Below are 12,674 nucleotides of genomic sequence, written 5' to 3'. Positions count from 1 at the left end.
GAAGAATAGAGTGAACTTAATACTTACACTATCTGATATAAATAAAAAACATCTGCAAATTAAATTTGAATGGATTGTTATTGTTGCTTCCATATACATATGCATGTATTTTTCAAACTCTAAATGTATCGTTTTACTATGTGTATTTAAATGTCTGAAACCTAAAATATGCATTATGTGGTTAATCACAACATAGCTGTGCATGTCTCTCTGGCTCAGCGCCAGCCAATGAGCAAATTTGCAGTTATGTGACATCTCCAAACGTTCTAAATCCCATATGTGGGACCATACCACTCAAAAGGTTAAAGACAGACACCCAAATCAAATGAGAGAGTTCAAGCAAGTAAGTTTTATTGTGTTTCACATACATTTATTCATTTGTGGCTCCCGCCAAAAAGTGACCGCCACAAATACATTTTCCAAAAGGCTTTGAATTTGGTGAATAAACATGAGCACTGCACGTTTCAAAGTTTATACCTGGTGCAGGTGTTTTTATATCACTATATTTCTGAAAGAATCCAACTGTCTTAATTATGGCTGTCATTTTAATTTCATCTTGCCTGTAATGCCTGAGCAGCATTTGTGATCGCAGGCTCAGCGCTTATTTGATTACAGCCGTTACCGGGGAAGTGGTGGATGAATGTGGGATTGAAATTAACGCTGTTATTAAAGTAGTTAATCGTTATACAAATACTAATTCTAATATAATGAGCATAAGAATGAAGTTTCTTTATTACCTATTTAATGCTCCTATAACTTTTATTATGTTAAAAAAACAGGAGGGCATGATGATATTTACTATTTTTACACACCAGAGTCTTTTACATGAATTCTGAATCTAAAATATGAGTGTTAGAGAATGTACAAATGCTTAATATTGTTTGTTTCATATCAGTCAGAAAAGCAATCCAATCTTTTCATGGCTTTAAAATTAAAGGGGGGGTGAAATGCTCGTTTTCACTCAATATCCTGTTAATCTTGAGTACCTATAGAGTAGTACTGCATCCTTCATAACTCCAAAAAGTATTTAGTTTTATTATATTCATAAGTGAAAGATAGTCTGTACCGATTTTTCCCGGAAAAACACGAGCGCCTGGAGGCGTGACGTGTGGGCGGAGCTAAAGAATCACGAGCGCCAGTTGCGCTGAGAGCGTTTGGAAGCTGTGACAGCTGTGAAAGCTGAAACTGAACGAGAGCAGCAGCAGCAGCAAGGACTCGCTCCGAGCGGGGCTCGAACCCGGGTCTCCTATGGGAGGCGGACGCACTAACAAGGAGGCAGAGATATTTTAAGCAGTTTTACTCACCGCCTGTGGTTCCAACACACAATCGTGACCCTTTTTCGTTGGGATTGCATCATCCTTAAGAAATAAATGATACGCAAATCCGTCGTCAAACTGGGCTTTGTTTGTAAAACAAGCATTTTAGAAATGCAGGGAACAAACACAAACACTTGCACAACTCCGTTGATGCTCTGTAAAAATAAACTCCATCCACTGGTCCCTTAATGCTGTTTTTTCTTTGGTAATCTGTGCAGGGTTGTCTTGCCCTGGCAACCAAAAACACACTCCTTTTGTGACATTTCGCGACACTCTCGCTCTGATCAGTGATTGTCTGTGCACAGCCTCTCTCTGCTCTGCTATACGGGAGCGCGCGCTCTTCCGGCAAACGTGCCCTCAGGACCCATATAGGGAAATTCCGCTCCATCTAACGTCACACAGAGCCATACTCGAAAAAAACTTTCCGAAACTTGTGACAAACCGGAAGGAGTAAAAAGAACTCAGTATGCATGAAATAGCATTTCACCCCCCCTTTAAATAATTTGGATTAAATGAAAGTATAGATTACATTTTTTAATTAGCATGTTTTTGTGTTTTGCTTTGGTACCAAAATTTGAGAATCGTGAGTTTTCAAGATTCAAGATTTTTATTCATCACATACAAAGTTATTTAGAGCATATATAACCAGCAGTGAAATGTGAGTCAGGCTATTTTATAGCTATAAAAGTAAACAATAAAAATATAAGAATAAAAAAGATGTATACCATAGAATTAAATATAGAATGGAAAATAATGTGCAAGAAAGTACAGTGTAGTCTTAAATATTAAGATACCCAGGGATGTACAAGAGGCAATGTGCATATGTGCATTATACTGTAGTCTTAAATATTAAGATACAAAGGAATGTACAAGAGGCAAGGGTTTTCACTGGTATCGGCACCGAATACTGAAATTTTGGTACGGTGACAACACTAGTTCCCTTTCAGTAGTTCACTCTCGATGTCACATCGATGATAGGCTGCACTTCCCCATGTCATGCTGCAAGCGGCAATCTCTCCTGTGCGCCTCAACACTAAAAGACCAATTCCAAAAGAGCAATTTCTTCTAAAGAGCTCCACGGGTGCGTCTTTAGAAAGATGACAGATCGTCCTTATAAGGATGCCGTTTCACCTGTGCGTTTCTGGGTGTGGTCGTTACCTGGCACCAGGTGCTGTCCACGATCGCTGCCTTACATGTCTGGGCACTGAGCACGCTGAGGTGGCCTTCATGGATGAGTCATGTTCCCCACTGTTTACCATGACCCCGTGAAGTCTTTAGGTAAGCATGATCTTGTCATCAGTTGCCTTAGAGTTGCCAGGAGGTTAAATCCTTAACGGTCACCCTCTGTACCCTCTTGGGACCTGACCCTATTGCTTAAATCACAACAGCAGTACCCATTCAAGCCTTTGCATTCAGCTGAGCTAACGTTTCTTTCAATGAAAACTCTGCTCCTTCTTGCACTGGCCTCCATCAAGAGGGTAGGGGACCTGCATGAATTTTTTTGGTGAAGTTGAAGTTTGGGCCTGCTGACTCCCAGGTAATTCTGAGGTCCTGGTCCGGCAACTAACCAAGGTTCCCACTACATCGCACTACATCCTAAGATCAACTGGTGAACCTGCAAGCGCTGCCCCTGGAGGAGGCAGACCCATCCCTGGCTTTGCTCTGTCCTGTCTGAGAATTGAGCCTTTGTCTGTTATGGATGCTGGCAGAAGGGGAATGCTGACTCTAAGCAGAGGATGGCCCACTGGATTGTGGATGCCATAACCCTGACTTATCAGGCACAGGGTGTGCCCTGCCCATTCAGGTTGCGAGCTCACTCAACTAGAAGTGTTGCATCCTCCTGGGCACTGGCTTGTGGTGCCTCGCTGACAGATATTTGTAGAGCTGCGGGTTGGGTGACCCCTAACACATTCGCTAAGTTCTATAGCCTTCATGTAGAATGTATCCTCCTGTGTTCTCACCTCAAAATGGTAGTGGCACTGAGATGCCTCGCTTAGTCTCGGCTTGCTAAAACTGCTCCAGAGTGTCCGTACTGTAGACCCTCTTTAGATCCTCCATCACCCTAGGCAGCTGGATGTGGCGGAATGTCCGGCGACAGGCACTCATGATGAATCCGTGAGAACCATGAAAGGCTGGGTTCCGTATTGAGACCTAGGCAGCAGTCGTATGTGTATAGTCCACAGTATAGCCTTAGAGCCCGTCTTTCCCCGGCAGACTTCTACCTTCCAAAGAGGGTTTTAATCACCTCAATTTTCTCCATATATACCTAAACAGATGCTATATGTGTATTTGCGCCCAAAAACTATTTCAGGAAAGATGGGGCTTCCACAGAATCCCTGTTCTAAATGGAACAGGTACGTTTTCCCAGTGTTATTCAGTCTCACCCAGTGATGTAGTGCTTTACAATGGTCAGTGGAACTACTTGTTCCAAGCCTCGGCCTACACCTAATAGGGGCACAGGTGGCTCGCTCAGAGCACTGGAAGGGGCAACACCCATGGCGCTTTGGTAGGGATCCCAATTTCACCTGTCATACAGTATATAGATATATAGATATAGACCACTCTATATATAGATGATGAAACGATATACAGCTATGCACCTGGATTTTTAAAATGTAGCCTACAAAAGTAGCCTAACCTACTTATGTTTGTTACAACTAGATGGTAGAAGCTATTCTCCGCTCTTCAAACACATACACACACAGACACACACAAACACACACACACACACACACACAAACACAAACATTAGCCTTTAAAGACATAGTGTTTCAGTAAAGAAAACCCTGTACTTATTCGAACGTCAGTTATTTATCATTTACCCTTGCATTGTGAACAAGCTGAGATCTGTCTCCAGGCTGTGTGCACTGCATGGTGCTTTGTTCCGAATGGAGGAAGGATGAAGTTACGAGGTTTCACTGACAGAGTGAGGATCAATAGTGTTACAAAGTTTTGAATGTTGAATTTTTTTTTTTTCATTGGTTAAATATTTGTAAAACCCTCAAAAAGACATAAGGAAACTTGAATTGTGTGGTAGCTAATGCCAAGTTATCTAAATAACTGTAAGATTATTTGGCCCTCATTGATGATCCTGATATCCTCTGGTCTATCATGGGCATTGTCTCCTCAATGGATCTTGGGATGAGAGCTTCATCTGCAGCCTGGATAATGCACAGTTATAAAATTAGATTAGATTAGATTAGATTAGATTAAAAAAATCTATAATTTTGTAATGTTTGTATCCTAAAAAATGAACACTAAAATATAATAAGAACCAGTCATGGTCAACAAAGGCTGGTAACATATAACTGTTAGACCTCAGTTCTAGGATTGCGAATTGTAGGCTAAGAAATCCAATAGTGTCTTCTTACAACAAACTGTTAAATTATATAGCACACATGTTTAGGTAACTCCAGTCTAACTGCAACTCAGTGTTGAGTACTCGAGACTCGGACTCGGTCTTGGACTCGGTCTCGAGACCGTATTTTAATGGTCTCGGTCTTGTCATGGACTCGTGTGCATTTTGACTCGGTATTGACTCGGACTCGAACATATTAGGAATCGGACTTATGCCCGAGTCCACTCGAGTCCCAATCAAAATATTTCATGATTATTACTGTATGTTAATGTTTAATTAAATTGATGTATGATTGATACATCCAATGACTGGTGATTTTCTTGTGACGTGAGACGTTAAGCCAGCAACACACTGGATGCATGGCGCAAGCGTCTCAGCTGCGTGGCGTGTCTGTTTTTAATTCGGCTCCCATGTTAACAGGTTAGATCTTGCAGACTGTCTGCGTGAGACGCGCGGAAAACCCGTGCATGCTAGAAATAGAACTGACGCCTATTTTCACACAAACACGCGCGTGTTGGAAGCGTTTCCAGGCAAAATAAACTAGGAAAATATGTTTATATGTCACTTGTGTCATTATGTACACAAATATACATATTAATTCATGACATTTTGATATTTGAAAGTCTATAGGTTGGCATAAATTCAGATATAAATGTAATTAAAATAAATAAATAAATAATTATCGATTTTCAAATATTGCACCTGTCAAACATACTCTATTTTGCAAGAGCCTGTTTTTCGGCGGCCTCTCTCTATGTCACCTATAGCAGAAGCAGCGCGCCAGCGCCGCATCAGACACGCTTCTGGTGTGTAAAGACACAGAAAACGCGAAGCAGCCACCACGCTTCTGGCACACAGCAGAGACGCCACGCAGCCAGTGTGTCACCGGCCTAAGTTACCCTCCTGTCATCCGCCTGTAGTGATCCCGCTTTCCAGAAAGCCACATTGCTACATTATTTCTCTCAACTGTGTTATTTTTACAAAGTAGAACAAAATGGTCACAGAAAAAAAACAAATATTGTTTAATTAAATTATATAATGAATACAGACACAGACTGGCTGTCTCAACACTAAACATCTCCCCCCGAAAAAATGTCTGACAGAATGCATTGAACTTATATGGCATTTCAACCAGCTTTCTTCCCCTTGCACATACACACTTTTGCATGAAATTTTCCTGGACAGTCAGTCGGCTCTTGTGTGTATGCCCTCCGTAACTAATAAAAACTTCGACTAGTGTGTATTTTACCCTGCATTAAAACCCACCATCCAGTGAAATTAGCATTAGATTATCCGTTGCTGTTACAGAAATTGATGAAATGGTAACTTTTGTCAGTCCCCGCTTCCTCTGCACCAATAGAGAGAGTTTTTAGTCGGGGTGGATTGATCATGAGCCCACATCATGCTTGGTTGGGTAGCAGGATGGTCTCCTCACTTATTTTTTTTGAAAAGTAATTATGCCCATCTTTAATCTTCACAACATCTAAAGTGCACATAATCCAAGACATTTTCAGGATATTAGCAGTCATTAGTTAAGCTTCAAGGTTAAAAGTTATGTAAAAGCTGTTACAGTTGAACATTTACAGGTATAGTGGTACAGTAATGTTACTTGTACTAGAAGTGTTATGTGGAATTACAATATAGAGTCGTACAGTAATATTATGTGTACTAGAAAGGTTATATGGATGTGTATAGTGGTACAACGATGTTATGTGAAAATGAGCACTTAATATTGACAAGTAACAATTCATAATTCTAATAAAATTACCTTTACACCACATACTATATGGCCATTTTACCCTTTATTGTTTCCATCATACATTTTACATACTCTTGAAGATTTCTTTAGGTCTTGTCTCAGACCCAATCTCTCTGGTCTCGGTCTTGACTCGGACTCGACCCTTTCTGAACTCGGTCTTGACTCGGACTCGACCCTTTCTGGTCTCGGTCTTGACTCGGACTCGACCCTTTCTGAACTCGGTCTTGACTCGGACTCGACCCTTTCTGGACTCGGTCTTGACTCGGACTCGACCCTTTCTGGACTCGATCTGGACTCGGACTCGAATGAGCCGGTCTCGACTACAACACTGCTGCAACTGCTACTGTGCACCCTTAATACACGGACACATGAAATTATACTGTAATCTGTATGTTTAGTTGATCTGTTTAAATCACATTTGCTACTTTTAAAATCTATGTTGCAACGATTTTGCAAATGTGAATATTAATCTATTTTTCTCTCTCCCTCTTTATTGAATGTGTCCTTGTTTGTACTCGCATTTGCATATCGCGGGACTACTTAGTTTCAGGGTGTACTCACACTGCCAGTTTGAACCGTGCCCGAGTGCGTTTGACCACCAAAGCGCAGTTCGTTTGACTAGTGTGAGTGCTCCGAATCGTGCCCGGGCGCGGCTCGATTGGCCGGCCCTGGCCCGCTTGGAAGAGGTGGGCCAGGGCACGGTTCAGTTGGACTCGGGCGTGGTGACGCTCAAAAACCAACATGGCAGGGAAAGGGTCGCTTTGGTCTACGGCAGAGGTGCAAAACGCATAAAAAAACTAAAAACTGCAAAGTCCTTGCTGCACTTAAGCTGGTATCTTGCTAACATCCTCATACGAGCAGCACGATTACGTGAAAATGTTCGCGCCACTAAGGCGACACATCTGTTTAACAACAGGCTGTGGACCAAACAACACAAAATTATCCACAAAGAAAACAGAGCGATGCACTCCATTGTGTTCATAGAGCGCCGCTCTTCCTGTTTATCCCGAAACCGTCGCACCATAATGACGTAAGCGTGCTCCGGCACGAATGCTGAAACCCTATATGTGAGTGCAGGCCAGAGGGGGAGTGGGGAGGGGGGGACAATCGTACTCGGGCCCGGTTCATGGCAGCCGTGCCTAGTGTGAGTACACCCTCAGTCTGCTAAATAGTAAGGCATGGCCAATTGACTTCAATAACAGGTACTCAGGCAAATATAAAAGTAGTTCGTTTCACCGCGTCACCGGTCGCAGCAAGCCTTGTGTGAAGCCTTTCTTGGAGGAGTTGGATGTGTTATTATCAAACTTTCCTGAGGATGGTGAGGATTCCTCTGGTACTGCTTGGTGTCTTCAACATCCACCTAGATAAACCCCAGGCTACTGACTTCAACACTCTGCTCGCCTCATTTGATTTCAAGCAAATTGCATTGTTTATAGAGTGGTTTGGAATGTGTGGGGAGTGCTCTTTTCCTTTAAACCTAGCCAAAAATAAATAAACATAGCCTATATGTTGGCTATGAAACACAGTAGGCGTTAATTGCATGCATTTATGGTGTAATTACTACATGTTTGTGTCTATGCATGTTCATATTTACTGGAAACCATGACCTGTCACTTTAATTGAGCACATGCAGCACAGCAAAAAAATACACTCAGAGAGCCAGGAGGGCTCGTGAGCATTGAATGGTTTAAACACTGGCAAGAATGAAAAAGAAAAAATGCAATTTATAAAATTTAGTGACGATATGACACTGCCTCGATAGTGCAATTGACAATTCCCGTGTCAGCGGTCCAGCGTGCAGCTCACTTCAGCCCCTTTCACACTGCACTGTGAAAGCAAACATGTCCCGAGATTGATTCCGGCATTGAACCAGGGTCGAGTACCTAGTGAACAAAAAAGCCAGATCTAATGCCGTGTCATAGTGATGATGCGCGTTATCACACAACTCTTTTACCGGCTGTTTTGAAGGAAGATCAAGATTAGATTACAGTAACGTGTGTAACAACACATTATGCCTACTCTGATTGCTGCTGTATTGAGAATGTAAGCAGAGATCAACCTACGAACTCCTCGTGAGTATTGAAGCAGATCTCTATTCCTGTCCAAGAACCCATCACAATCATTGCTCAAACTTGAACAAACAATGCACTACTCGAGTTTGTCAATGCAGAGAGTATTTGTCATTCATTCCATGTATGGTCTAAAACACAATCACCCTTTGTATTTGCCGCAGAACAGCTGAGTAAATTTTGTCATCTTTGCAGGAATGTTGTACGAAGACTGTACAAATGTAACATATCTTCAGCAACACTTGTAAAAGTGATTAGCACATATTGCAGGCACATACTGTTATAAACATAGATATACAGTATTTTGGTACATTGTGTGTCACATTCATTCTTAGTCATTGTTTTTAAAAACCTTCTTTTTCATAGACCACGCTACAACAATTTTCAAACATTCAAGCTGTTTATTACAGCAAATTTACTTTTTTCAGACATATTTTGACATAAGATTCTTCTGTCTGTTAGTGTTTTGACTGTCGTTCTTGTTAAATTAGTTTTAACTGTGCCTCGATCATACACCGAGTTTGGTAAAACTGCCTTTTCCTGTTATGCGCCCAGACTATGGAATGAAATGCAGAGTATTTTGAAGCTAAACATGCTGCCATCGTTAAATATTTTTAGAAACCTTTTGATGTCACATTTGAAAGAATCATGTTCCTGTTTTACTTAACATTTATATGTTACATTAATCTTGAGTGCTGGACATTTTTTGTGACAGGATTTTTTTGTTTTTGTTTTGTTTTCCTTTAATGTTTGTCTTGTAATATTTTATGTGTGAAATTTTGTATGCTGCCATTTTGGCCAGGACTCCCTGGTAGAAGAGATTTTTATCTCAAGGTATTATTCCTGGTAAAATATGGGTTAAATAAATAAAAAATAAAAATCACATGATACATAAAAATTGATAGCCTGAATGCACTGTAAGTCGCTTTGGATAAAAGCGTCTGATAAATGCATACATTTAACCACACAATGCATATGCTCCATTTTGAAGAAAATCATATCTTGTTTCTGTATTTATAGATACTTTTTTTATATGAAATAGTATGCATAACAAATAAAGAGCTTCTCTGAAGGGTACAAATAGTTCATTAATTTTATTTAACAATTTGCAACATCCTAATAACAATATGACCTGCATATGTTTATTATATTATCTTATACAGACATTAACATTGACCTTCATAGAAATATTATTATATTATATAAACAAAAAACATATGCATAAATACATTATAAAATAATGTCAGATTTTTTAACTGTTAATAATGATCGACCATAAATAGCTTTGTACCTTAAAAATGCCTCCATACATTTGATTGCTACATCATCTACTTCTGGATCAAATTTGTTTGCCAAAAGATGGTGTTGCTGCACAATCCATTTCAAATCTCCAGCTCCATAGACACAAACTGCCCGTCTATGTATCCCAGTGCATGGTGGGTAGGGAGCTCCACTGTTTAGATCTCCTTCATGGTAACTCCACTTCACCAGACGAGCAATCACGTTCATGTCCGATTGTTGGTACTTGATGTTTGGAGGATTGGATCCTGGTACTGAAGGCATCCGCTGTAACGTAGCCCACATGTGCTCATCTGGACTGTATGTGTCTTTCTCCCATTCCATTAAGTTTTGAATCTCTTTGCTTTTGAAGATGTACTCCACAAACTCTCTTGAAACCACAAAATAAGCATTTCCTGAGAACATGGGGCTCTTTATTGGTGGAAGTGACTTTTTGACATCTGTCCTAGTCACAACGTCCGTAACATTGTGATGATACTGCCAGCGCCAGTGTTTGCCCTTTACATCCTCGGACTCCAAACTGTTCTTTCCATTCAGGTGTTTTAGAGACTGGACCATTTCTGTATTGGTTTTAATGGGGAAATCCGTACCACAGGTGTTGAGCAGATACTTCCACTGGACAGGTGACTTGAGCAGATCTTGCATGCAGTTGATGTCCGCTTGAACTCGAGACCAGGAGGCGTAAATCACACTCTCCAGTTTGCTGGCCACAAATACATTGTTCAGGCAGGATGCAATGGCTCTTACTGCTTGTTTAAAGATCTCAGGAGACTTCTGGTCCACGTGAACGCAGTACACATTGTGAGGAGTGTAAATGGCTCTCAGGAGCCTTTCAAACATCTCAATCTTCTCATGGATCACCATGGAGTAAGCAATGGGGAAATCTTTCTCTTTACTAAGAGAAACAGTCAGAAATCCTCTGTCTCTGATGTAGGATGGACAATCCTCGGTTGCATTGAGATAGAATGACTCTGATAGCTGGGATTTTCTTTTTTTAGAGGCCAGGAGTTTCCTGAAAGCCTCCTTGTCCACTCCATCCATGTCTCCTTGGATAATAGCAGAACAAGCTTGTAGTTCTCCAGCATCTTGATTTAGTAAGTTATTGAAGACTGACTCTTCCTTATGAGGGCAATTTATCCCTTGTCCTTGATAGTTCAGCACGATGACAAACATGGTTACACTCACAGAAAGGATGGAGATTATTTTCATAAACCTCTGATTGTTAAGTCCCATGCTGAGTTCCTGAAGATTATTGCCTGCCAAAAACAAGTACCTGGAGAGGAAACCTGTGTCAGTAAGGCATGAAACAGCCTCTCTTGTTAAAATACCAGAATAATGTGGCAGGAACTGAAAGAGAGAGAGTCATGTACAGAAAGGAAGGGCTGACCTCTGCCAAAATGCATAATAATTATTACACAGTAGAGGTGTGGCTTTTTTCTTTCTAGAGGGTTTGATTTTCTGATACTACAGTCAGTAAACTTTGTGTAACAAAGAGGTTTTAAAAATAAGAGAAAAAAATGGTTAAAAAAAGAGGATTGTAACACATCATGTCATGTATTTACAAACTGAGGATCTTATCTTTTGGTTACCATATCTGTGGCTTTTTGCCCAAGAGTTTAATTTTAAAGGGATAAATAAAAAAAATTAAAAAATTACTGACTAAACTATCCCTTTAAAGCTTTGAGACCCAAACTCAATTCCTGGAGGGCCACAGCTCTGCAAAGTTTCACTCCAACCAGCTTAAAAATCACACCTGCTTGGATGTTTCTAGTAATCCTGAAAACATTGATTAGCTGGATCAGGTGTTTGAATAGGGTTGGAGCTAAACTGTGCAGAACTGTGGCCCTCCAGGAATTGAGTTTGGAACCAATGCTTTAAAGTATGTTTTGACTTTGTATTGAAGGTTTGAACCTTTTGCCACTCTCTTATGTCACTCTGTTTGCCATTAATAAGCATTTCTGCATTCTTTTTTAAAAAAGTATTTCTACATCAGATATGGGGACACAAAAAATGTAATTGAATTAGGTGATTTACTTATGTAATGCATTATAAACTTGCTGTCTAACTTGAGTTTGCAGTTGTGTTGTTCTGTGTCCTACTTTTGTTGTACAAAGATGCTGCCCAAGTTAAGATTTCAGCCTTGCTTTAAACCGCAAAACTAGAAATAAATACATCAGGCACATTAAAAAGGAACAATGTGAAGCTCACAAAACAAGATGAGTGAGAAAGATTGTGTGTACATTTGTAAAGTCTCATGTGTCCTTCTAGGAAAACAAATTCATTTCATTCTGTCAGATCTTGAATGCTTTTGTTCTCTTTGTGTCACTCACTGCTGACTCAGAGAAATGTCCACTTGAAAGAAGAGCATTTAAAACTTTAAACGGGGAAGCATAACTGTCTTTCTTCAGTAATGTTTTGTAAAAAAAAAAAAAAAAATCACATTTTCCCTTTATAACTAATAAAATAGTGTTTAGATTCACAGCACTGCTTTGTTTACATGGGTAACCATGGTAACTGTTGTATTACTGTTGTTTGGAAGCAAATTAGCAAAACAGATCAGTGTGTCCAGACATAACTAAATTATTGGGTACCAACGTATGTAATGAGGCTTCCATAACGGATGCAGACAAAATGTAGTGTAACAGATATACAGGTCATCGATTCATGGGTTAAATTCAGGCATACAAATGAAACCTTTTTACACTAAATGCCTGGCCTGGCGCCAGCCTGGCTGGACTTAAATTATTTACGATAACCGTGCGAGCCTCAAAGGAGACACGAAACCCCCACCCACATTCCTGAACACACACACATAAGCACACACACACAAACAGACCTTTCTTAAGGTTCTTTATCTTCGTCATTTTATTAAT

General features: G+C 40.3%; 1 protein-coding gene across 1 annotated transcript; it reads right to left on the bottom strand.

Annotated features, from left to right (window-relative positions):
• Positions 1-9,732: 9,732 nt before the first annotated feature.
• LOC127947431 (beta-1,3-galactosyl-O-glycosyl-glycoprotein beta-1,6-N-acetylglucosaminyltransferase 3-like) lies at positions 9,733-11,112 on the bottom strand. Its single transcript, XM_052544544.1, has one exon. It carries the CDS (start codon positions 11,032-11,034, stop codon positions 9,733-9,735), a length of 1,302 nt encoding a protein of 433 aa, XP_052400504.1. The 5' UTR covers positions 11,035-11,112.
• Positions 11,113-12,674: the final 1,562 nt, after the last annotated feature.

The sequence above is a fragment of the Carassius gibelio genome, chromosome A25, assembly GCF_023724105.1.
Source record: "Carassius gibelio isolate Cgi1373 ecotype wild population from Czech Republic chromosome A25, carGib1.2-hapl.c, whole genome shotgun sequence".
Lineage (NCBI taxonomy): Eukaryota > Metazoa > Chordata > Actinopteri > Cypriniformes > Cyprinidae > Carassius > Carassius gibelio.
This window is presented reverse-complemented; position numbering and strand designations above follow the sequence as displayed.